At 55.3% G+C, this 24,030-nt stretch overlaps 1 protein-coding gene across 1 annotated transcript; it reads left to right on the top strand.

The window, feature by feature from the left end:
• Positions 1–327: 327 nt before the first annotated feature.
• On the top strand, positions 328–17,777 carry OAF (out at first homolog). Its single transcript, XM_061202469.1, has 4 exons — positions 328–1,114; positions 14,833–14,967; positions 15,862–16,042; positions 16,750–17,777. Exons 1-4 carry the CDS (start codon positions 842–844, stop codon positions 17,013–17,015), a joined length of 855 nt encoding a protein of 284 aa, XP_061058452.1. The 5' UTR covers positions 328–841; the 3' UTR covers positions 17,016–17,777.
• Positions 17,778–24,030: the final 6,253 nt, after the last annotated feature.

Below are 24,030 nucleotides of genomic sequence, written 5' to 3'. Positions count from 1 at the left end.
GAGAGGTGCCCTGACTGATCAAGATTTCACACCTGACGGATGTCAACGCCAGCAGAACCCCAGCCCCTCTCTCCCGACCCAGGGCAGTCAAAAGGCTGAATGCGAGGCGAGGTCTGATTTTGCAGAAGCTTTGTAGAAATTCGCTTCGTCAGAGAAACTAAAAGACCAAACAAAACCCCTAAAACACCAAGCCCGATTCTTTCATCCACGTGGCACAAGAACAAGCCAAAAAAAGGGAGGCGGGGGAAGAGTCACCCGTCCCGCCCCTGCTGGGAGGAAGGGATTTGCTGGGAGAGTCAACTCCTGGGCCAGCCCGGTCGCTGTCGGGCGCGGCGGGGAGGGAGGGCGATTGAGAAAGCCCTGTCCCCACAAGGCCGCCTTGCACCGGTCCCCTCGGTCCGCGCCACCCCCGTCCGCGGCCGCCGCCGAGCGCGGGGAGCCTCCGCGGGCCCTTTAAGGGCCGAGAGGTGCGCGGTCTCTTTAAGGCAGGTCCTGGTGGTTTCTGTTTTCTGAAGGAAGTGACGGGGGGTGGGATTGAATGAAAAGTGCAAAACAGAGTCTCGGAGCGCCGGAGTCGGGGGCCGTGGGAGCCAAGGCACTGGGCCTGGGGGCGGACGGGCCCTGGGAGCGCGGTGTCCGCCTCGGAGCCGCCGGGGGACGCGCGACGGAGCGCAGCCCACGTGCGTCGGCGCCGCGTCGCGGGCGCCCCGCGGCTGAGCCCCCCGGGGAGCCGCGCCCCGGCGCCGCGAACTAGCTTCCAAGTTAGGGTGAAGTTTGGCCGAGCCGCTCCTCGCCCGCCCGCGGCGCGCCGGGACCGCGAGGGCGGAGCCGGTCCCCGGGGATGCGCCCACCCGGCCGCGGCGGGGTCCCCCCGGCGTCCCCTGCGCTGCTGCTGCTGCTGCTGCCGGGGCTTATGCAGCTGCTGGGGGCGCCGCGCGGCGTGGGCGCGGGGCCCGGGGCTGGCGCGCTGTCTGAGCTGCGGGTCCGCGTGCGGCTGCCCGACGGCCAGGTGACCGAGGAGAGCCTGCAGGCGGACAGCGACGCCGACAGCATCAGCCTGGAGCTGCGCAAGCCCGATGGCACCCTCATCTCCTTCACCGCCGACTTCAAGAAGGTGAGGCACCCTCGCTTACCCCGGGGGACCTGCGTGCCTGAGCTCTCCGGGGTCCCAGTCGCACCGAGGCCAGCAGACGGAAGACTGGGCCAGGAGAAGGACGCGACTTAGCCAGGGTCAGGCCGGGCTCTTATCCATACCTCTTTGCCCTGCTCCCCAGCGCCTAGACCCGGCCCTTCATTCTCCCCCACGAACTGCTCTGCTGCCTTTCCGATTCTCCCCTCCAGCCTTTCACTTCTTCTCTCTGGGTGCCCAGGCCACCAGACCAGCTCCCCACTTCGTCTTTCAGCTCTCCGAGAGCCCTCTAGGTGCAGACCCTACTTCAGGGGAGTCAATGTTAATAACCCCGTCTCCCTTTTGGGAGTCATTTTCTCAGGCTCTATCACGGAAAAATCCTGGGCCAGGCATCAGAGGTCCTGGGTTCTCGCTGTGTGACCTAGGGCAAGTTCCTTTCCTTCTCCGGGCCTCCTTTCTCACCTCTGTACAGAGCAAGGGGGTGGCGCCAGGCCTCCCAGCCCTGACATCTTGGAGGCTATGTACCACCTCTCCTTGTTTCACTTTCCTGGGCTGGGGAAGGGGGTTCCTGGGAAGAGCTGCTTGTCCCATGTCCCTCCCAAGCCGAGGAGAAGCCACTTCTCCTCTTTGGTCTGAAAGTCTGGTAAACTTGTAGCGGAAGACCTGGGGAGAGGCCCCAGATGAGGTCCCCAGGCTATGGGAGAGGTGGCACCTCTCACCCTGCTTGGCAGGAGGGCTGGCCAACCCCCAGTTTTGGCCTAGATTGCGCTGAAGAGGGTAGAGACAGCCTCTCCTCAGTGTGTGTGTGTGTGTGTGTGTGTGTGTGTGTGTGTGTGTGTGTGGAGGGTGGAGGGAACCAGTAGGTGGGCCTGGCCCCCCAGGATTGGGGCTGGGGTAGAGAGTGGAGGTGCTGGGCTTATCAGGAAGTGGGCCTGGAAGGGCGGTGAGTGACTAACGGTGACCCAGCAGCAGGAATCCTGGAGGGGAGGAAGGTGGGTGAGGTGTAGGTACACAAAGGGAGTCTCCTGATCACCTAAAGTCCCCTTCCCCAAGTCCCTCTCCTGATAAAGAGGCCCTGTGAGGCTCTGTCTCTGGGGGAGTGGAGAGGTGAGGCCGATGACATAGCCAGCAGCTGGGGAAGCCCAGGGCGGTGGGACTGTTGCCTGAGCCACCTCTCTCTCCTTCCTCTTAGAGACTGGGATCTGGGGGGGCGGGGAGGGGGTAGAGTTTGGAGTGTCAGCTAGGGACCGAGCAGAATCGCCGAAGATAGTACCAGGTGGGTGGGTGGTTATTCTGTGGACGGTGGAGGTGGGGCTTGCCGGCCGATCTGTCCCTGGACTATTGAGTTGTCACTGACAAGGGATGTAGGGGAGACCAGTGGCGGGTGGGAGGTTGGGGGGGGAGGAGCGGTTGAGTGTCGCAATGGGGAGGACTTTGCGACCCTTCCTCACTCAGCAGGCCCAAGTTAGGTTCTCAATTCAGGTAGGGGCAGGTGAGTTTGTGTGTGGAGAGAGGGAAGCTGACAAGGCCAGAACACCCCCAGAGTCCCCACTTAAACTCCAGGGGAATTTTGTCAAGTCTCTTCTTTTCCTAGAAAACCCAAATAGTGGCTGGACCCTCCCCAGGAGACAGGGATCTAATCTTCCCCTCTGACCTTCCACTGAAGCCCTTTGTCCCTGTGAGTGAGCCTCAGGCCAGCCTATGAGTCTCCCACCTTCCTGCCCACTGCGCATTGTTCTGTGGCTGTGCTGAAACCCTAGAGAGACTTCCCCGACCCTGGCACCTCTCTGGCAGCCAAGGCTGTGGCTAGGACACTGGTGAAAGAGTCAATGGGTAGAGCTCAACTTTTATAGCCTCTAACTGCAGCATGAAAGATTTTATTGCTCTACCCTGAGGGCGAGGGGAGGGGAGAGGCGGGGTGGCAGTGGGGTGAAGGCCTGGGGATTGGGGTGGAGGGTAGAGTAGGGGGCTGACTGCCCAGTTAGAGAATCGATTCGGAGCTGATTGTAAGAGCCTCATTTTTATTATTTTTTTATTATTTTATTTTTTCCTTGTTAGTTATTTTAAATATAGCAGTGTGTACATGTCAATCCCAAACTCCCTAACTATCCCTCCCCCCAAACCTTACCCTCTGATAACCGTAAGTTCCTTCTCTAAGTCTATGAGTCTGTTTCTGTTTTGTAAATAAGTTCACTTACAGCATTTTTTTTTTTTTTTTTTTAGATTCCGCATACAAGCATTATTTCTCTTTCTCTGACTTACTTCACTCAGTCTGACAATCTGTAGGTCCATCCATGTTGCCGCAAATGGCATTAAGAGCCACATTTTAATCCCCGCAGCACCACCCAGGTTTCCAGAGTCTGCTTTTCAGGTTAGCCTCTGACCCAGAAGCTGGCATTTCACACCCACCCCTGGCATCTCCAATTTCATCAGCAAAGGAGGGAATTGGGAGTGGAAAGTACCGAAAGGGAACCAGCTTTCCAAGGTCCCCTCCAACTCTGGGTTTCTCAGATGGCCTGGGGCAGGGTGGAGTTGGGGAAGGCTGGGAGTGGGGCGGAACAGCCTTTATCCGCACCCCAGTCCACTGTCTGCATTGGCCAGAGCAGCTTTTATACGGGATCCTTCTGGGGTGGGTCACCTCTCATGTTGCCCGCCCAGTCCTCAAGATCTTTGGCAGCTTTCCACGTGAAGCTTCTATCTAGAAGTAATGACTTTTCCTGTAGGAAAAAGTCCTGGACGTGGTGTTTCTTTTGTTTCATGTACCAAATCCATTTGGGGTGGTTTGGGAACAGTCCCTAGTCCACTTGGGAATAGTGACGTTGGCCATTTTGCACCTTCGGGAGACAGTCCAGACTGAAATGAGACAGACCTGGTTTAACCCTGGGCAAGCTACCCGATCTGTCCAAGCCTTCATTTCTTCATCTGTAAAATGGGGCTAATAATGGTACCGATCCCATGGCCATTGTGAGAACTAAACAGGGCAATGCATATGAAATACTCACTGTGTGTCAGCTGCTGTACTCAGAGCTCCAGAAATAGAAGCCAGTAACTTTCATAATCATGGCTCACATCGCATCTCAACATGGACCTTCCCTGCTAAGCCTGGGTGCAAAGGGGTTGAATGACCGACCCAAAGTCACACGGAAGGTCAGCACTGAGCCTGGAAGAGCCTTAATCCTTCATCATAACCTTCTCTTTGAATCTCCATATATTAGAGTTCTCCCGCAAAACAGAAATAATAGGGTAGAAATACAGATCTACAGAAAGAGATTTTATTATGAGGGGTTGGCTCCTACGGTTATGGAGGCTGAGTCCCACGGTCTGCTGTCTGTAAGCTGGAGGCCCAAGAAAGCCCATGTAGTTCCAGCCTGAGTCCACAGGCCTGAGAACCAAGCTCATTGATGTCTGAGGGAAGGAGAAGATGGATGTCCAGCTCACACAGAGCAAATTTGCCCTTCCTCCACCTTTTTTGTTCTATTCACACCCTCAACAGGTTGAATGATGCCCACCCACCCTGGTGAGGGCCACCTTCTACTCAGCCTACTACTTCAAATGCTAATATCTTTCCGAGACAGCCTCACAGACACACCCAGAAATAATGTTTTGCCACCTATGTGGGCATCTCTTAGCCCAGTGAAATGGAAACGTAAAGTTAACCGTCACACTCCAAAATTGCTGGCCAGCCCCTCAGCAGGCAGCAGCCGTCCCTGTCCTGTCAGTCTACTCAGGGCAGCAGCGAGGCCCTTGTGCTGGATGCAATGCAGCCCTCTGTCTGGATGATCTCACCACACACACACACAACCCACCCCCCTCTCCCTGCCCCTTCCACCCTCTCTGTTTGCCTCTGCCGGGACGGGTCTCTAACACGGCCTGGCCCTCCCCACACTGCCACACTGGACCTGAAGCCAGTAAAGCTGTAACAGTAATCAACCTGCTGTAGAACACGTAGCCTGGAGCCTGGAGCCCGGGCAAGGATGACAAACTCCACAAGCAGCTTGGAGCGACCAAATCACCATCATGAGTTACTGTAAGCCCTGCCCACAGGCTGCTGCCCATCAAGCAGATCAGGCTGCAGCTCTCAAAGAAGTGACATAGCTCAGTGACTCCCAAACTTTGCTGCACATTTGAATCGCCTGGGGAGCTTTAGAAAACCCTGAAGCCTAGGCTGCACTCCAGACTAATTAAGTCCGACTGTCTGAGGGTAGGAACCAGGCAGCCAGAGTTTTAAAGAGCCCCTGGTGATTGCAATGAGCAGCAAAGTTTGGGAAGCACTGGCCTAGCTGCTCCGGGGAAGGAGGGACTTGGAGGAGGTTCCAGGTTAGACTGTTAAACGAAGGTAGATCCCAAACTCAGTCACTTCGTTGAAACCTGTCATTCTACCCACAATAATCCCTAATGTGTTTAAACAGCGTATAGACTTGAGGCTTAATTCTCCGTGCCCTCAGTGCAGGAACTATAATTCATCATACACTCTCAACAAGCAGTGCTCGTCTTGAGAATCCAAAGCCTATGTATGTAATTATACCCGGATGTACACACTTACTGGGCATATTAATAGCGGGCATGTCACCATCCCGACTTTTGGTCTGACAGCCCTCTTGGTCCCCGTCCCCCAGGCTGCTGTGCCCGTCCAAGTGTCTCTTTCTCCTCTGTCTCCCAGTGTGAGTGTCTAAAAGCTGAGGGAGGGGATGAGTCATGTTCAAGCGGTTTGGTGCTGACCAGACCGGGAGGGTGGGGCTGAAAGATAAGAGAAAGTCATGAGCAGCTGCATGGGGGTGGGGGGGGGTCATGGCTGCAACGGGAGGAAGGAGCCACATCCAAATGTGTACAGGGAGGGGGTCAAGAGGGGCCTCGGGCTGGCGCCAAGATAAGGGGAGCCATATAACAGGGTGGGTGAGCTCGAGGTCGCTCTGAGGGACCCAGGGAGATTGGAAACTTGCGCCCTGCCCTGGGCCCCGATGGGTGAGTGGGAGCCGATGGGTGAGTGGAGGCCAGAGGAAGAAACGGTCCAGAGAGCACCAGCGTCCCTGCCCTGGGGCTCCCCGTCTTGGTGGGGGAAGCAGCTTCAGCCTGTGAGAGGTAGTCAGCAAAGATGTGGAATGTGCAAATGGCCACGTTGCTGCCTGAGGCTGTTTATTCTAACAGGATATCACATCACAGGATTGTCAGACAGGACAAGCTTTTAGAGTCCAGTCTCCCCCTACCCTGCCTGTGTTCGGTTCCTGCAGTTTGGTGATTTGTAGTAGGGGCATTTGTTGGAGAGGATGTCTTTTGGGGGAACAGAGGGCAGTAGAGGTGCTTGCAGGAGAGGCCCAGAGTTTTTTGGTGTCCAGGGTATTTCCCCACCCTGGGAGTTCATGAGACGTCACCAGAAAGAATGATCCGGCTTGTGTCCATGGGACCCTCCGGTCTAACAGCAGTCCCTCTGCCGTGTCTGAGGAATTCCTCCCCGCATCAGGGGTCAGCAGCCCTGACCCGAGGTTCAGCCCAGCTCCTGGAGTCTGGCAAGCATCTCCCACCCCCCGAATGCCTATGTCCAGATGGAGTCCTGGCAAAAGATCCCGGGTCGGGCAGTGAGGACTGCCACCTGGGACAAGTAAGTGGCCTGTTGGGATGATGGGGAGAGGCAGAAGTGAGGTTCTTCCTACGAGGCTTCCCAAGGTACACAGAGGTGGTGATGGTAGAACAACAGAGGCCAGCTTTGAGGTAAGAATCACATATATCTGAGCTGTCAGATCACACACTGACAGTTGCTTTCACACACCTGGCCTCATTCGATCCTCACCACTACATCATGCAGCAGGTATTGCTTCCATTTTGCAGATGTGCAAACTGAGGCTCAGAGCTCTAAAGTGACTTGGACAAGATCAATAGCTAACGATCCAAGATTGGGACCCAGGGAGCCTTCCACTATATTCTGACTGCCTGTGCTACTGTGGCATATAAATGGGCTCCTGCTAGAAGGCTGAAGAAACCTGAATAGGGGAGGGGAGAGGGAAGAAGGAGACTGAAAAAAGCCTTGGTGCAGAGGAACAAATCTACAGAGAAAACCTCCTCTGTACAGATTTGGGCTGCGCCCCTCCCACAGGCTCATCACAATTCCCCCACCCCACCCCTCCCACGAATTTTAAGTTTTGACCCCTTCACTGTGCCTGAGACACTCCCCGTTCCCCTCCCGCCATGGCCTCTGGAGAGATGGGGGGTGGCGGTGAGGGGACCATTTTTAAAACATCTCACAGATACTACTGAGCCCTCACTGTACATTTTTCTGCCCTTTACCAGCTGTGTGACTTGACAAATCACTTAACCTCTCTGAGCCCCACGTTCAGACGTGGCACAAACACAGTGTGATGCTTGCAGGCGTGTTGTGAGAAGTGAGTAAGAGGCCTCAGCGAAGCAGAAGCCGGCGAAGGCACGTGAGAAGAGAAATAGCAGTTCTAGCCAGGGCCCCAGCCCTCCTTCCTCACGCCGCTAAGCAGGTGGTTCCTGCCCTGGGGACCAAAGCATTATTAGGATTCCCATCCTTTCAGCTGGCAAGCGTTGAAGTGGCTGCCACCAAGGTTCCCAGGAAGGGCTGGGGCCGCGGGAGGCGCTGGGGCTGGGAATGCAGGTGAGAGGGAAGCGTGGCGCCCCACCTCCGGAGCCCTGAGTCAGCAGGACATTAGGTCGCAGTTGATCCACATAAAGCCGCACATTGTTCCCGGGGCAGTCGGGACAGTAGTGCCCTTTGGGATTTGGCTGACAGAACACTGGGGGCACTGGGAGGGGGCAGGCGGCACTGCCCCCAGCTGGTGGTGGCACTAATGTCCCGTAACAAGAAGCCTCTGTCCGGGCCTAGCCCTGAGGGTCTGCAGGCATCTCGTAATGGGGGCGGCCTACGTCCCGGGCACCGGCCAGGGAATGTGCTTGGCCTGGCTTTGGGTTGAGTCCATCCACCTCTGTACCTGCTTGGAGAGACAGGGCAGAGGGGCCAAGGTGCCCCTGAGTGTGCCCCGGGGCAGCCAGCATGGGGAGAAGAGGGCATTGGCTCCTGGCTGCCCCTCCAGGGCGACCCCTCACCTCCCCAGTGCAGTGAAGTTGGCTCCTCTCTAGCCATAAAGCAGCCCCAGCCAGGAGTAGAGCAGTAAATACTTGGGTTGGCTCAGCCCGGGCCTCAGAATCACACACTCCGGCGTGGCAGGAAGGAGACCAAGATGGTAGAGGAAACTCCCAGGAGACAGCGTCAGCCGTCCAAGGGCAAAGAGGAAAGGGGAGTTGGTGCTTGTGGAGACCCTGGAGAGGTGGCCTTCAGCCTGGGCTGTGCAGCCACCGTGGCACGGAGGCGGGCTGGGAGAGGGGCTTTGAGGGAAGGGCAGCTCCGCCATCCGGCCCTCTTAGTTTCCGGGTCCCCTGTGGTGCAAGGCTGGGCTGGCAGCAAGGTCTGAGACAGGACAACCCCCCTCCACCGCTCCCCACGGCGGCGCTGAGGAAGGCCCCTGGGAGGGTGGGGAGCTGGGAGCTGGTGATGGGAAGGCAGCAGGAGGGCAGAGGAGGAGGGGAGGTCGGCCAGGCTGGGGCTGGGGCAGCGAACGTAGGAGAGGATGCTGGTCGGGAGAGAGGACGCCTGCGAGGGGGTGTGCGTGCCTTGAGGCAGGGGAGTGTAACAGCATGTGTGCAGAGGCCTGTGTGTGAGATGGGGTGTGAGACATGGCGTGTGAGACTTTGGGGGAATTCAAGGAGGGAGGGAGGGTGTGGGAGAGACTGTCGGGAGATGGTGGGCGTGTGAGACAATCTGTGAGGGCTGCCACGTGTGACCGAGAGAAAGGGGGAGATGGGGAGGCTCCCGGGAGAGGCTGTGAGGGAGGAAACGTGCTCATAGGAGCAACGGTGTGAGGGAGAAGGGACCGCACAGCCGAGCCGCAGCGTGGGCCCTGGCGGGAGGGGCCTGGGTGCCGCTGGGTGAGGGGTGGGAGATGGTTGGAGAATCAGCACGTCTGGGTGAAAGATTATGGCCATGGGACCCATGAATGGGGGAAAGCAAGTGTCTGTGCGTACAGTTACGATTCAGCTGGGCTGCGAGTAACATAAAACCCCACAGCAGCCGAAGCAAGAGAGAAGTTTGTTTCCCTCTTTCAGTCTTATCTAAGGCTGGAAGCCGGCAGTTGGGCTGATATGACAGCGTCACAGTCAGCAGCGCTCCGGTGGGCTCCGTCTGTGGGGTTGCCACCCGTCCCCAACACTGAGCTTTCCCTGGAGCTTCTCCCCAGGAAGGCAGCAGCAGAGGCCTGGCACGGGCTGTCTGCTCTTGGAAGTGCAGAGAGCTGCCCCCTGCTTTTCCCAGAGCAGCCTTCTCTCTGTGAGATACAGTGGATCTCAGGCAGCGTGGCAGGGAGTGGACGCAGAGAAGAATAGAATATTTGGGAAGGGGCTCCGGGGGGAGCTCGGAAGAGCAGAAAGACCACTGGATTGAGTCAGGAGATCCGGGCTCCTGGGCCTGGTTCTGCAGCTGTGTGACCTTGAAGGTCACGTCCCCTGCTGGAACCTCACTGGAGCATGAAATAATGATCCCCTAAATCTTCTAGAAGCCCAAATCACAGCTGTAGGACGACCAGCCTGCAGAAGCCCAGTTACAAGGAAGCCCAAGAAGAAAGAGCCGTCTTTTTGGAGGCTAGGGGGTCGATGGGGGCCCCAGAGCACTGGTCCGTTCGCTCAGCTCTGTGCCAGACTCTGAGGATCCTGCATACATAAGTGCAGCTGCTCTCTGGGGCTGGGGCACAACACGAAGGGCCTGGGGGACTTGTTGCCCTGGCAGAAGACACCACATGAGGACGGGGCCCTCTGCCGAGGCGTTTAGGTCAGATGCACACTGGCCCAGCACAGCTCAAGTTTCTGATTCAGCTCTAAGCCAGAGATCCATTCATGTCCTACCCTGGCTCAAAACCCAGCGATGACGCCCAGTGATCTGCTAGATGAAGCTCAGACTTCTTGGCTGGGCTCTCAGACACTGTGCCCTGCCCTCCTGCCTGCCAGCCTCTTCCTTCCACACTCAGCCCTCCCCTCCCCGGTACTCCCCTCACTTTCCTCAGGACCCTGGCCTGCTCTTGTTTGCCCACTCAGTGCTTCACTTATTCATTTCCAGATAGGTACTGAGCGCCTGCTGTATTCAGGGGGCGGGGATACACTGCAAATAAGATACTATCCCAGCCTCAAGGAGTTGAGTCTGGAAGGAAAGACAAGGAAAGAGATCATTGCAGACACGGTGGGATGCGTGCTCTGGAGGCTAGGGGTTGGGCCTGGCCAACTCTGCTGGAGGGTTGGTGAGGGCAGGGGTGATGGACGCGTTTGAACTGAGTCCTGAAGGATGATGGGCAGAAGGGGACAGCGCATCCCTGGCAGAGGCATCAGCTCATGGAAAGGCACATGGCCTCGCTCATTCTGGGAACCGCCATCTCTTTGGTTCAATGCTCAGAGCTGTCAGCAAAGAGCTGGATGCCAGCCTCTGGGGGGTACACTTTACGGTGAGGACAAAAGGAGCCTTGGAAGGGCACTGGGCAGATTGTGTGACAGTAGCGTGGAGGGATGGATGAGGTGGGGGCATTAAGAGGCCTTCGTACCTTCCCATCTTCTGTAAATGCCTCTCTCTTTGCTAGAAAGCCACCCATCCTTTGTCCAGAACCACTGAAATGTCCTTCGCTCTAGGAAGCCTTCCCTCCCTCCACCCCTCCCAGCCCCATCCCTAAGGGGACAGAAACGCTCCCTCCTCCATCCTTTGCCCTATAACATTTTGCATAAACCTCACCCTAGGCCTTATCATCGTGCGCTGACTTCAGTTGTAGGTCAGCCTCTCCTATGAGCCCCTTAAAGACAGGAGCCTTGGCCTTGGTCTTGCCCACTCCCCTGCCCCGCCCTGGCGCCTGTGAAGGCTCTGCCCCAGGTGATGCTAATCAGTGCTCTCCCACAGATTTGCCGATTACCTGCAAGCTCCAGCAGTCACCTGACTTCTCTGGGCCTCAGGTACATCTCTGGGAGAAAAATTTTTTGTCCTGCCTCTGCAGGTCTGGAGTAGATCACAGCTGGGGCAAGGCCAGGGATTGCAGCAATAATAGAGAAACTTAAGGAGTCCAGCCCACTCTGTTCTGAGACCTTTCACTCATTTTTCCTCACAGTAATCCCTTGAGGAGTAGGTATTGTTAGTTGTACTCATTTTACACATGTGGAAACTAAGATACAGAGAGGTTAAGTAAATCCCTCAGGGTTACAGGGCTCATATCGGCAAAGCCAGGATTTGGACGCGGCCAGCACTGGCTCCAGAGCCTTTGCTCTTAACTACCGTGCTCTTTGGGAACCTTAAAACCACCCCCAAAGGACCTCAGCAAATGCTATCTCCGTGGCCATACCCTCTGTGTGGCCCAGTTTCAGCCCTAGTACTGTCCACTCCACTTCTTCCTGGTGGCCTGGCTCCTGGTGGGCTGGAGTTTTCTGGGAGCTCGTGGGAGAAGGAGCCTTATAGAAACTGCCCATCTTGGGAACCCTAGCCTGAGTCCTGGACCTGAGGAGCCTGCCATGGGCTCTTCCCCAGCTGTGTGGTCTTGCCTTGGGGGTTAGGGCACATCTGGGTGGATCATCCCAGGGGACTGTCGGGTGAGGAGGAAACCTGGGAGCCAGGCATCCATCTGGCCTGGGCTTAGCATCTGGCCAGATGTTCCTTGAAGCAGGGAGACCTCTTCCCCTGCCCTGCCCTCTGTGCTGGAGGGAAAGGGGGCCCTGGAACCTTAGTAGTGAGTCTGAGGTGTGGGGAGTAGAAGGTAGGAGGGACACTGGTCATGACGACGGAGCCAAAGAGATCCAGGTGCTTGGGCTGCTGTCTCCCTCCCGGGGCTCAGCACGTGGAGTATGGTTTCCCGGAGACATAGGATTAAGAAGGCTGGAGAATTCAGGGTTAAAGAGGCTGTGGGCAGGGCAGGCAGAGGGCTTAGAAGGGTGATCCTGCGTCATCTTACCCTGATGTTTGCGTCAGATGTTGTTGTCTGTTAGTCACACAGAACCTTGAATAGGAGCCGCCACGTTCCCAGGGCAGGTCTGCAGAGGACATACAGACCACCGCCAATGGGCACAGCTGGAAGAGGGCACTGCCTTCTCATCCTGGCTCTGCCACTCGCCAGCTGTGTGGCTTAGGGCAGACCACACTTTCTCTCTGGGCCTGAGCTTTAGTTTCTTTAACTGGGCATCAAAGAAATTGGACTCGTTGATCTAGGACGCAGCTGTGCCTTGTGGTTGTGAGAGCTTGGATTTTGGAGTCAGACTGCCTGGGTTAAAATTCTGGCTACATTTCCTCTTGGTCCCATGACCTTGAGCAAGTTATCCATTCCAAACTCGGTAATAATCATAGTTCCTATCTCTCGTTATAAAGATTTTAAACAGGACGATACATCCTTTTTGACTCATGGTAACAATGACTTGTCCCTTCCAGTTATAAACTTCAATAAATCTTTGTCCTACACAAATAAATAGGAGATATAGAGGAAATCTATCTCAACGAAAAAATTCTCATCCCCTCGCTTCACCCCCAGTCAAGTTCCCATTTTGGTAGCGTTTTGTTGTTGTTGTTGACATTGTTGTTTAATACAGAAGCAGGGAAAATACTCTAACAGATTTCGTTCGCCCCCTGGTCTGGTCTAAAAGTTCAAATACTTTCTCCTGCTAATGGTAGACGGGTGATAGCCAAGCAGTGAGGCCACTTGGGGCATCCCTCAGACCACAGGCGGTGACACGTGCCTGTGGTATTGGAGAAGATGGCTGTGAATATACCAGATGGGTTCTTTTAAAGGGTCATTGCTGAAATTACCCCGGAGGTGGAATTTGGATCCTGCCTGGGGGTCCTGCCAGGGACATCCGCCTGACTCAGCCCCGGGAGAGGAAGTCTGGTATCAAGTCTCACCTGGCAGGAACTGAGCCCAGAACAGAAAATGCGCAAGTGTACCAGCCTCCAGTCTCTCCTCAAATGACCTGAGGGAGTGGAAGATTGGATGGCCCAGGCTGGCGGGGCAAGCAGATCCCAGCCTCGTGGCCCGAGAGTGGATTTCCTGTGGAGAGGAGGCTGAGGTTATCCGAGCTCTGATTCACCTTGCCTGCAAGTCTGGGACCATGAGGAACCTTATGGAACCTTTCTCACCAGCTGGGCCTCTGTTTTCCTTTCTGCAATCTTGGCGGAAAATCTCCCTGGACACTCCCACCCCTCAATGTTCCAGAGATCATTTACAGTGAAAGGAAGTAGGGAAATGTCCTTGTAGAGTCAGAGGACTTCCAAAGGGCATGGGGGTTTGTGCGAGGACAGCACTGACTAGTTTCAGATCACCTGGGACATTTGCTGGTCATCTGCAGTGATGACAGTGGCCCCGGCTAGCACCGCTGAGCACAGACTCCGGGCGGACATTCTGCTGTGCTTTCCCTCCACACTAACTCATTTAGTCTTCACCATAAGCCTCCAGGTAAAAGTGGCATCATCCCCATTTCACAAACGAGGCTTAGAGAAGGTGGGAGATAGACCTGTATGCCGGCTAATACAGTGTAGACTTGGAGTGGAACCCTGGGCCCCTCACTGCCTGTACTGGAATCCAAGGGGGACCCTCAGACCCTGTTCTCAGAGCATTGCACTCTGGCACATGAACAGTAAGCGCTCAGTGAATGGGGGCTCTCAGTGGGCAAGGCCAGGGCACGGACATTGAAGGATGCATAGCTACACAGGGCTATATACCCTCCGTGCTGGTGCAGGGCCATTGGGGTTCCTGGAGGAGAGCCATCATTGTGGCTTGGGTCCCTCCCAGGCAGGGGGGCTCTTGAAAGATTCAGACCACTTCTTACTGGGACCTGCTGACTTCTCACCGCGAGCTGTTAGCCAAGGCACAGAGATGGGTGAGAGCAAGGGACACCTCAGGTGCCCAGGGTTCCAGCAGCCAGATTGGAAGGGGACTCGATCCCACCGCCCTTCTCCCTTCTCCTTCTGCCCCCCCTCCCCCAGCCTCTCTGATTCATGCAGTGAATCAGTCACAGGAAGGAGCCCTTGGCCTGCTGGTAATGCCATTAGTAACCCCGAGGGGAAAGGGGAAGTGGAGAGAGAAGGGGAAAGGTGAGCCATCCCAGCTGGCTGCCCTGTGTCTGCCCTTAACCCCACCCTGACCCCACTACCTCGATCTGAGATGCAGGTGGCTAGGAGCCTGGCTGACCAGAAGCACCAGGGGCATTCTCCCCAAACCTACTGAGTCAGCGAGAGAAACTCTAGAATCTGTACTTGTAAAAATGCAGACCTCCCCCATGATGCCGTAGTCAGGTGGTTGTAGGGGCCCTGACTCACCCTGATCAGGGTGATATGGGGGTACCACCAAGGGGAAGCATCAGCTGTGAATGAACCAGGAGCCAAAAGGGGTGCTGTTTCCTTTAAGGTGACGTTCTGTACTTTTAAACAATTTTGTTTTGGAAAGCTTTCTAGCAGTTCACTATGTGAATTTTCCAGGAGGCTTTGGAACATCTGGGGTATGTTCTTTCTTTTAAGTCACGGGTTTAAATGGGAACGAGAAAAATTTCCAGGCCAGCAAGAGGGAGGCGTCTATTGCAGGGCAGCATCCAGGCCTGTGTCCTCTGCAGGGTCTGAGCTGAGCCCTGGGTGGGCTGGTGAGGAGGCCCCACCCGCTCTGGCCGGTTCCCATTCTTCTGCTCTTCCCCATCAGGATGTGAAGATCTTCCGGGCCCTGATCCTAGGGGAGCTGGAGAAGGGGCAGAGTCAGTTCCAGGCCCTCTGCTTTGTCACCCGGCTGCACCACAATGAGATCATTCCCAGCGAGGCCATGGCCAAGCTCCGACAGGTGAGTGCCCACCCCAGACCTGCCCCAGAGCCCTCACCCCTGCAGCTGACTCCTGGCCTGGACCCTACCCCAGCCTCAGTCTCCCACCCAGCCCCTGACCCACCTGATCGCTGGCACCCCACTCTTACCCTCTAGTCCTGAACCCCTTAAATATGCCAAACCTGACCCCATAACCCCAGATCCCTAATCTGCCCTGAACCCCCATCTCCCAGATTCTTCTAGTCCCCTAATCTCAGCTCCTCCCCGTTTATGATGGAGGCAGGTCGGATCTGCCTTCAGGCCCAGGGCCACCACTCATCATCCCGGTGACGCTGGACAAGTCACCTCACCTTCAAAACCCCTATTTTCTTACTGAGAGATGGGTTACGGTGAGAATTAAGTGGGATAGTGCATGTTAAGTGTTCAGTGCAGCCTTCGAAACCCTCAGCCTGTTGCCCTGCTCCCAGTGCCTTCCTGGACCCCGGGCCTCTCCCCAGCCTCATTTAAGTTCCCTGAACTATCCAGCAGGAGCTGTCCGAGGCCCCTCCCTTTTACCTGATTTTCCCAGTTGCCTGGATGTTGGAGAGTACGGGGCCCCAGAGGTCACTGACCCTGGGACAGTTCGCCTCGCCTGCCCACCTCCAATGCCACCCCCCAGCAACGTGTCAGAATTCTCCCTCAGGCCCCAGAGGTCAGCCCGGGCGGCCGCTGGCTGACAAGGCTTGACTGCGCCCTGGGTATCAGTTTCTCCGCCAGTTGGAGGGGGGGCTGGGTGCCCCTTGACTGCCACCCTGCCGGTGGCCCCAAGGATCCGAAGACAGCCGGCGTGGGCTTGTCTGACTCTCAGCGACCAGGGAAAGAGTGGGCAGGGGGCCTTCTGAGGCCGGGTGGGAACGGCTCTTCTCCTCCACGCAGAAAAATCCACGGGCAGTGCGGCAGGCTGAGGAGGTACGGGGCCTGGAGCAGATGCACATGGACATCACCGTGAACTTCAGCCAGGGGGGCCTGCTGAGCCCCCATCTCCGCAACGTGTGTGCCGAGGCCGCGGATGCCATCTACACCCGCCAGGAGGACGTCCGGTTCTGGCTGGAGCAAGGTCAGCTGGGTGCTGCCCGCTGCCGTAACGTCTCAGATACGATGGGGAGCAATGATGAGATATGCGAGGTCTAAACCCAGCTGGGACTGGTCAGGGAAGGCTTCCTGGAGGAAGTGATGCCTGTGTGGCTCTTTACTGAGAGGAGTCAGCAGATGAAAGGGACCAATTCCAGGTAGGGACGCGGAGAACTGTGCCTCTGCTAGGCCCCGGGGAGGGAATGCCCAGGCTAAGCCCCCCACTCATCCCTGCCCTTAGTGAGAACACAGATGGAACCTTCTGTCATGGGACATGGGCACAGGAACCAGTCTGGATGGGCCCCAAAGATGCCCATTCCCACCTGCTACCTCTTCTGCCACCTCTCAGAGATCAGCTCCTCTCTTTCCCTTCACACCTTCCCAGGATCCTTGAGAACGCCTCCCATCTTTGCACGGTCCCTGTCTTCCCGGCCTATGGGACCTCACTGCTGGCGCATCTCTGGGTCACCTTTCCCAGGACTGTCCTGAAGTCAGACAGACCTGGGATTCAGTCCTGACTCCCCTACCTACTGTGTGACCTCAGCCAGATGGTTAAACCTCTCTGGGCCGGTTTTCCCATCTGTAAAACAGGGATGATAACACTTAGCCCATAGGGGTGCCGGGATGCCTGAAGGGGCCATGCCAGCAGGCCCCCTCCCCTCCCCCATCCCTGACCTCTGCCTTCTCCCCCAGGTGTGGACAGCTTCGTGTTCGAGGCCCTGCCCAAGGCCTCAGAGCAGATGTTGCTGCCTCGCTGTGGGCAGGTGGGGGACCGCGGGAAGCCCTGCGTCTGCCGCTACGGCCTGAGCCTGGCCTGGTACCCCTGCATGCTCAAGTATTGCCACGGCCGTGACCGCCCGACACCCTACAAATGTGGCATCCGCAGCTGCCAGAAGAGCTACAGCTTCGACTTCTACGTGCCTCAGAGGCAGCTGTGCCTCTGGGATGAGGACCCCTAGCCGGCTTGGGATGAGGAGTGGTCCCTGAGGCAGCTGCTTGGGGCCCACTGCTCCTCCCCCAGCCGCCAGAGGGGGTGGCCACACCCAACCGAGGCCTTATTGCTCTTCCTTCCCTCGTCCTAATCCCGGAGCCTCTGCCCCCCCGACTTGTCACTGTGAAAAGGGGTGTGGCACGGCAGGGGTTAACTCATGAAGGCAGCCCCCTACTCCCAGCCTGTGCCTTCCTTGGGGACGGAGGGAGAAGGGGGTTCTCAAAGCTTGCCCCCCCCATCTCCCCTGAAATGTTCCCTTTCAAGCAACCAAAATACGACAGCGTGACTCTCCTATTTAACTCTTTGCAGGTTTAGACCCTGGAAGGTGTCGATGCCTGTGACACCCACCTCCCCACGCCCAGCCCCCTGCCCCACCCTCCAGAAGGAGCTGGCCCCTGTGCACCTTCCCACTGCCCAACAGGGAGGGGATCCTTGCCCCAGAGAGGCGGCAGCGCCGACAGCGGATCTCAACACGTTCCTCTCACTACTGGCCTCTGAGGCTGCCCGGGGGCCAGCTGGGGGCCCCCCACCCTGAGACAGACCACAAGTGCCTTTCCGCAGACCTGGACTTTGCCGAGGGAGCAGGAGCCGGCTTGCACCCTCTAAGCAGAAATATTTTTGTAAGGTTTTGGGGCAGGGAGGGAGCATGAAGTATGAGGAAAACTTGAATCCCAGATTTTTAATGCAAAGTATTTATCATTTGTACCAGAAATAAAAGTTTAAATTTTTACTTGGCTGATAGCTCTAGACTCAGAGTTCTGAGAGAACTTTTGGCCAATGCTGCCACCTGGTGTCAGGAGAAGTGTCCCTGTGCTCTTGGTGACCCATCTTGGGACAACAACTCCTAAAGCACCTACTGTGTGCTCAGCCTTGTGTTGGGGGGAGAGGATGTAGATGGGGGTGGGTATTATTAGGAAAAGATATGACAAGATTTCTGCGCTTAAGAAGATGAGACATACATAGACGGGCAAGCCAGGCAGTAAAAGACCCCGTGACACAGACTGAGACGTGAGATACGGTGAAAACTCTGGAACCAGACTTCCAGGGGTCAAATCCTGGGCATGATTTTTTTTTTTTTTTTTTAATTGAAGTATAGTTGATTTACAATGTTGTGTTAGTTTCCGGTGTACAGCAAAGTGATTCAGTTACACATGCATATAATAGTTTGCATTTGTTAGTCCCAACGTCCCAGTCCGTCCTTCCCCCACCCCCTTCCTCCCCTCCCCCTTGGCAGCCACAAGTCTGTTCTCTATGTGAGGCTGTTTCTGTTTTGTAGATAAGTTCATTTGCGTCATATTTTAGATCCCACATGTAAGTGATGTCATATGGTATTTGTCTTTCTCTTCCTGACGTACTTCACTTAGTATGATAATCTCTAGGTCTGTCCATGTTGCTGCAAATGGCATTGTTTCATTCGTTTTTACGGCTGAGTAGTATTCCATTGTGTATATGTACCACATCTTTTTTTATCCATTCACCTGTCGGTGGACATTTAGGTTGTTTCCGTGTCTTGGCTATTGTAAATAGTGCTGCTATGAACGTAAGGGTGCATGTAACTATCTTTTCGAATTAGAGTTTTGTCCAGATATATGCCCAGGAGTGGGGTTGCTGGGTCATATGGTAATTCTATTTTTAGTTTTTTAAGGAACCTCCATACTGTTCTCCATAGTGGCTGCACCAATTTACATTCCCACCAACAGTGTAGGAGGGTTCCCTTTTCTCCACACCCTCTCCAGCATTTGTTATCTGTAGACTTTTTGATGATGGCCATTCTGACCAGAGCAAGGTGATACCTCATTGTAGTTTTGATTTGCATTTCTCTATTAGTGAGGTTGAGCATCTTTTCATGGGCCTGTTGCTGGCCATGATTCTTATTTGCTGTGCAATTTTGAGTTACTTTACCTCTCTGTGCCTCAGCTCTCTCAGCTATAAAATGGGCTTAATTGTGAGACTGAAGTGAATTTATACGTGTCAAGTGCCCAGCACGTAGTGAGCGCTCACTGTGTTAGCTGCTATTAATATTGTTACCATTAGTGAAAAGAGCAGACGTTTCCTCATTTATAAACCCGAGACAATGGAGCCAGACATCCTGAAGGCCTCTTCACTTCAAGAGTATCTTCTAGTATAAAGAGGCTGTAATATGAAGTGCCGGGCTGGGCACTGAGGACTTCCAAGGAGGAGGGATGTGCAGGCTGAGTTGATTGGGGAAGGTTTCCTGGACGAGATGGGACTTGGGTTGAGGCTGCAGGCTGGTAGGGATTTGGCAAGGTGAAGGGGACCGTGTGAGCACAGGGCAGAGACTGGAGTCTTTCAGGTGTTGGGCAAGTCCCAGGGTCTCAACTCCTTAGGAGGGAGGAGGCTGGGAGTCAGAGCCTTCCTCACAGGCCTTGGAGAAGGAAAGGGGCTGGCAGGGCTGTCCCCCTTACTCTGCTCCCCAGCACCCCCAGAACAGGCTGCTGCTGCCCCTTGAACTGTGCTGGCCAGAGGGGTGTGTTGGGAGCTGGGCTTGCTTGATGGTCAAGTTAGTGGTAGGGGAGTGGGGAGACATCCTTTTCAAGTGGGCGTGCCTCTTTCTGAACCTGTTTTCAAGGACCAGCTTCAGCCGTGCTGGGGGGCAAGTTGGGGAGGCCTTCCTCCCCAAGCCTTTTTCTCCTTCACCTCCTGCCCAGCCCCTGCTCCGGGTGAGGGAGGGGATTACTTGGAGAAGGCATCTCCCACCCCTCTTAACTCTGTGGGTGTGTCTTCATTGCTGGGGGTGGTGGTCCCCAAACCATATGCCTTCCCTACTCACTTCCAAACAGCCAAGAATAATACTTTTTAAAAAAGTAATGTTTTCAAGACTTGGAGTGTTTTTCTGATCTTCCTTGGGGAGGGGGGGGATTAGCACCTCCAAGCCTGCCTGTCTCCTGCAGGGAGGGGCCTGCTGGACACTGTCCCTACAGACCACCCTGCCTGGGGCCCCTTCTGGGTCTTAGGGCATGGAGATGAGGATTAAGATTCCCCGTGACTTTGGCCTGACCCTATGCTCAGACGAAGTCCACGCCTCCCATCATTCCAAAGAACCCTCCCAACCTCCCCAGCCAAGCTCTGGCTCTGCCACGGTGCCTCCAATTGGAAGTCTTATATTTGTGTGCATCAGACTCACTCAGAGGTTGTTAAATAGATGTAGATGGTCAGCTATTTGAGAGATAAGGCTTTACTTTCCTCAGAAGTCCTTTGTGGATGTGAGAAAACACCTGCGAGAGGTAATATACCTACAATAGTACTCATTTCTTCAGGGTTTACAAAGTGCCTTCATATAAATGAGCTCACTGGCTTTTTTCAGTGATTCTGTGACATTTTATGAATGCGGCTCACCTATGAAACGATGTGACTTGCCCAAGGTCAGAGAGTAGTGAGAGCAGAGCTGGAATCCAACCCCAGCCTTCTTATGCCATGCACACTTACAACCCAAAGGGGTTTATTGAATGGGCCCACTGGAACCTCAGCACAGCGCACCCGTGGGAGGGTGAACAGGGCCAGCCCTACAGGAGCAATCACTGAGTGCTGGGTGGGTGGGTGATTCCCAAAGCTCCCCTGGGACTGATGTTGGCAGGAACAGGCTTCTGATTGGTTCCCTTGGCCAAGGTAAGCAAGGCCCTCGGGTGGGAGCCTAGGAGACCAGATCTCACCAGTGCCTCTTCAAGCCAGAGGAGCTAAAAGTGGTGCCAGGCCTCCCCGGCAGGATCACCCGAGTGCGGCCGGGCCTGTACTTTCTGTGGGTTTTCTTCAGGCTCCTCTCCCTGCAGTCTTGTTAACCGCTGGATGTCTTAGGTGGGGAAACTGTGGAGCCCTACAGTTGGAGCATCTCTGCCCAGGGTCTTCATGGGACCTGGATAGCGTGCGTGGAGCTGTCAAGGAATCTGGCAAAAAGTAGGGCAGGGGCCGCTCCCCAGAAGCAAAGCTTGAGGCTAAAAATTCACGTGAGGAATGTGGGTACCGGCCTAGTCCCACCTCTGGGTGACCTTGGGTGGGTCACCTCCCCTTCCAAGCTCCCAATTCCATCATCCACTAAGAGAGAGGGCCTCCCTAGACTGTCTTCCCCGACACTGGCGTTCACCGTGTAACTGCTGCCTGGCATCCTACCGCGGATTATTAGCCATTTGGCTACTGATGGGCAATTGACTGGCTCCTATGGCCAGTATTTGGTAGATACTGTCAAATCACCTCCAAATGGTGCTGTCCAAATTTACATTCTCACTAGCAGTGTGTGAGAGGCCCTGTTTCCACACATTCCTGCTGTATCAGTCAGGGTTCTCCAGAGAAACAGAACAGAATATATGTATATATACACATACATATATATATACAACTGTATACATATATATACAGTTGACCCTTGAACAAGGCAAGGATTAGGAGAGCAACCCTCCACAGAATCAAAAATCTGAGTATGATTTATAGTTGGTCCTCCGTATCTGCGGTTCCTCAGCATCCACAGTTCTGCATCCACAGATTCAACTGTGGATCGTGTAGTACGATAGTATTTACTATTGAAAAAAATCCCCGGATAAGTGAACCCAGGCACCCAGGCAGTTCAAACCCATGTTGTTCAAGGGTCAACCACACACACACACACACACACACACACACACACACACTCACACACACACACACTGATTGATTTTAGCTCACGAGATTGGGGATCTGGCCAGCCAAGTCCTGGCAGCTGGCAGGTTAGGCCGAAGTTGATGTGGCAGCCTTGAGTCTGAAATCTGTAGGGCAGGTCAGCAGCTGGGAACTCAGATTCAATTTCTATGTTAAGTCTTGAGGCAGAATTCCTTCTTCAGGAAAGCTGTTTTTGCTCTTAAGGCCTTCAACTGATGGATGAGGCCCAATCACATTATCAAGGGTCATCTCCTTTACTTAAAGGCAACTGATTGTAGATGTTAATCATTTCTACAAAATACCTTCACAGCAACACCTGGTCTAGTGTTAGACCAAAAACTAGCATCGTAGCCTAGCCAAGCTGACAGAGAAAATTAACTACCACACCTGCCATCACTTTATATTATCACCAAGTGTTGGTCATTTTGACTGTGAAAAGCATCAAAGCATTCTAGGGTTTATCCTCCGGTATGAACAAGTGACTATAGAGAGGTGACTGGCCGTGCTGGTTCCCCATTTGCCCCTCGCCCCCTGCATTCTCTACCTCCCTCTGCCCTGCTCTGTGCCCCAGGACTCCAACCTCTGGATCAGTCTCCCCTGGGCTCTCTCACCTCTGGCTCAGCCAGGAAAAGCACCAGACGTCAGAGGGCAGGATGAAAGAGACTCTGGGGCTTGGATTCCCCGCCCCTTACTTCCTCAGCACCACAGGTCTGGCCCTGGCTTCCTTCCTCCAAGGCTCCAGACCTCCTTGCACTCCTGGACAACTACTCCTCCTCGTTCCTCTTCAGCCCTAGCTTCTCAATGTCCCTTAACCCTGCTGGCACCTCTGTAAATAAGCAATACTTCATTAAAGGCCCTCTGAGTTCAGCTGATTGTTTTCCTGTAGAGATCCTGATGACGACAGCCGTCCCAGATGGGGACCCAGAAGGATGGACGGTGGACGGGAAGAGGGCCAAAGTGAGGTGGATGGCACAGGCCCACATGCTTCTCCCTGGGAGAAGGTCCAGACCTCAGGGGGCTTCCGGTCAAACAAGGGAGAGAGAAGGCGGGTCACAAGCTACCTCAGGACCCAGGCCTGCAGAGCCTTTCAGGGGTGGCGAGTTGGTGGTCCTGGCTCCCGCTGTGGGTCTCCTGCTGGGAGAATGTCCTGACTCCTAGGGGGGCGGGGGGCAGGATGAAGGGACACTGCACCCACAGTGCCCTCCTTTCCTGCATCCCAGGAGCAGAAACCTCTCTACCCCCTGCATCCATACTTGCCTTTCAGGATTCCCGCCCATCCTGATGGTGGGGAAGTGTCCCTTCTCCCCAACTCCAGGGCTTTGAATCCCAGCCCTTCCCCTTCCTCTCTGGAGAAGTGTTCCCCGCTCTTCCCCTGGCATCTCGCTCTTTTCTGCCTCCTGCCCCTCTGTGCTGAGAGTGTTTAAATCTTTGCCATTTAAAAAGTGCAATCAAAAGCCCCTCAAACCCAAGTCCCACTCCACCTCTGCCCTATTTCTCCTCGTGTCCTCACAGTCAAACTTCTTGCCAGACTCCTCCTCCTCCTCCCTCCCCCTCCCCCCCGCCCCAGGCCGTGGCACTCAAGCCTATGCTGTGATGCAATCAGTAAAAGTCACCTGCTCCTGAAACTGGTGAATTATTTCCACCTAAGTTAGGCCAGATTCAAGGTCCTCCCTGAGCAAATACCATCACCTTCACGCACTTGTGGTTTTCCACCTCTTGCACTCTGTGATCTAGCCGCCTTGTACTGTGTGGGCTCCCCCCACTGTGCCATGCACCCTCCTGGCATATGCTGTTCCCCTTGCTTGTCCTGCTTAGGCTCCCTTCCTCCTCCTTCCTCTTTGCTGGGGATTTCTGCTTAGATGTCCCTGCCTCTAAGAAGCCTTTCCTGATGCCCACCCCCAGACTCAGGTAAGACGTGCCCTACTGTGGGCCCCCATAGTCCCCCCTATTTCCCTGGTAGAGCACAGGCCCCAGGATGAGGGACTTACTGTTCGCTGGTCCGCAAGCATCGCCAGCCTGTGAGCTTCCTGAGGGCAGGGACGCTGCCTGGCCTCTGTCCCATTCCCTGCCCCTAGCCCAGTGCACAGCTCCGATGGGTACTCAATTCCCAGCCCCAGATGGATGAAGGGACCGATGGCGCTGTCCTCCTATGTGTGCGGCTGTAGGACTGGCGTGGAGCTCAGCAGCTCCGGAGGGCAGTGTGGGATGTAGGACGTTTTAACCAGCGGAGCTGTCCAGCAACAGGACTGACAGCCCGTCAAGGCAGGCGGTGACTGGCTGACTCCAAAACTGGGCTTCCATGGTCAAGTCTGGCCTTGGATGGGGAGCATGGACTT

This window comes from Eubalaena glacialis, chromosome 10 (assembly GCF_028564815.1).
Source record: "Eubalaena glacialis isolate mEubGla1 chromosome 10, mEubGla1.1.hap2.+ XY, whole genome shotgun sequence".
Lineage (NCBI taxonomy): Eukaryota > Metazoa > Chordata > Mammalia > Artiodactyla > Balaenidae > Eubalaena > Eubalaena glacialis.
The sequence above is the reverse complement of the archived record's forward strand: the minus strand, read 5'-3'. Positions and strand labels throughout refer to the sequence as shown.

What these genes read in the sequence shown, in the direction of transcription:
- OAF (XM_061202469.1), top strand. Translation starts at nt 842, where the DNA reads ATGCGCCCACCCGGCCGCGGCGGGGTCCCCCCGGCGTCCCCTGCGCTG. An exon ending in CCATGGCCAAGCTCCGACAG is followed by an intron (nt 14,968 to 15,861) that starts GTGAGTGCCCAC and finishes TCCTCCACGCAG; the next exon opens with AAAAATCCACGGGCAGTGCG. An exon ending in CCGGTTCTGGCTGGAGCAAG is followed by an intron (nt 16,043 to 16,749) that starts GTCAGCTGGGTG and finishes CTTCTCCCCCAG; the next exon opens with GTGTGGACAGCTTCGTGTTC.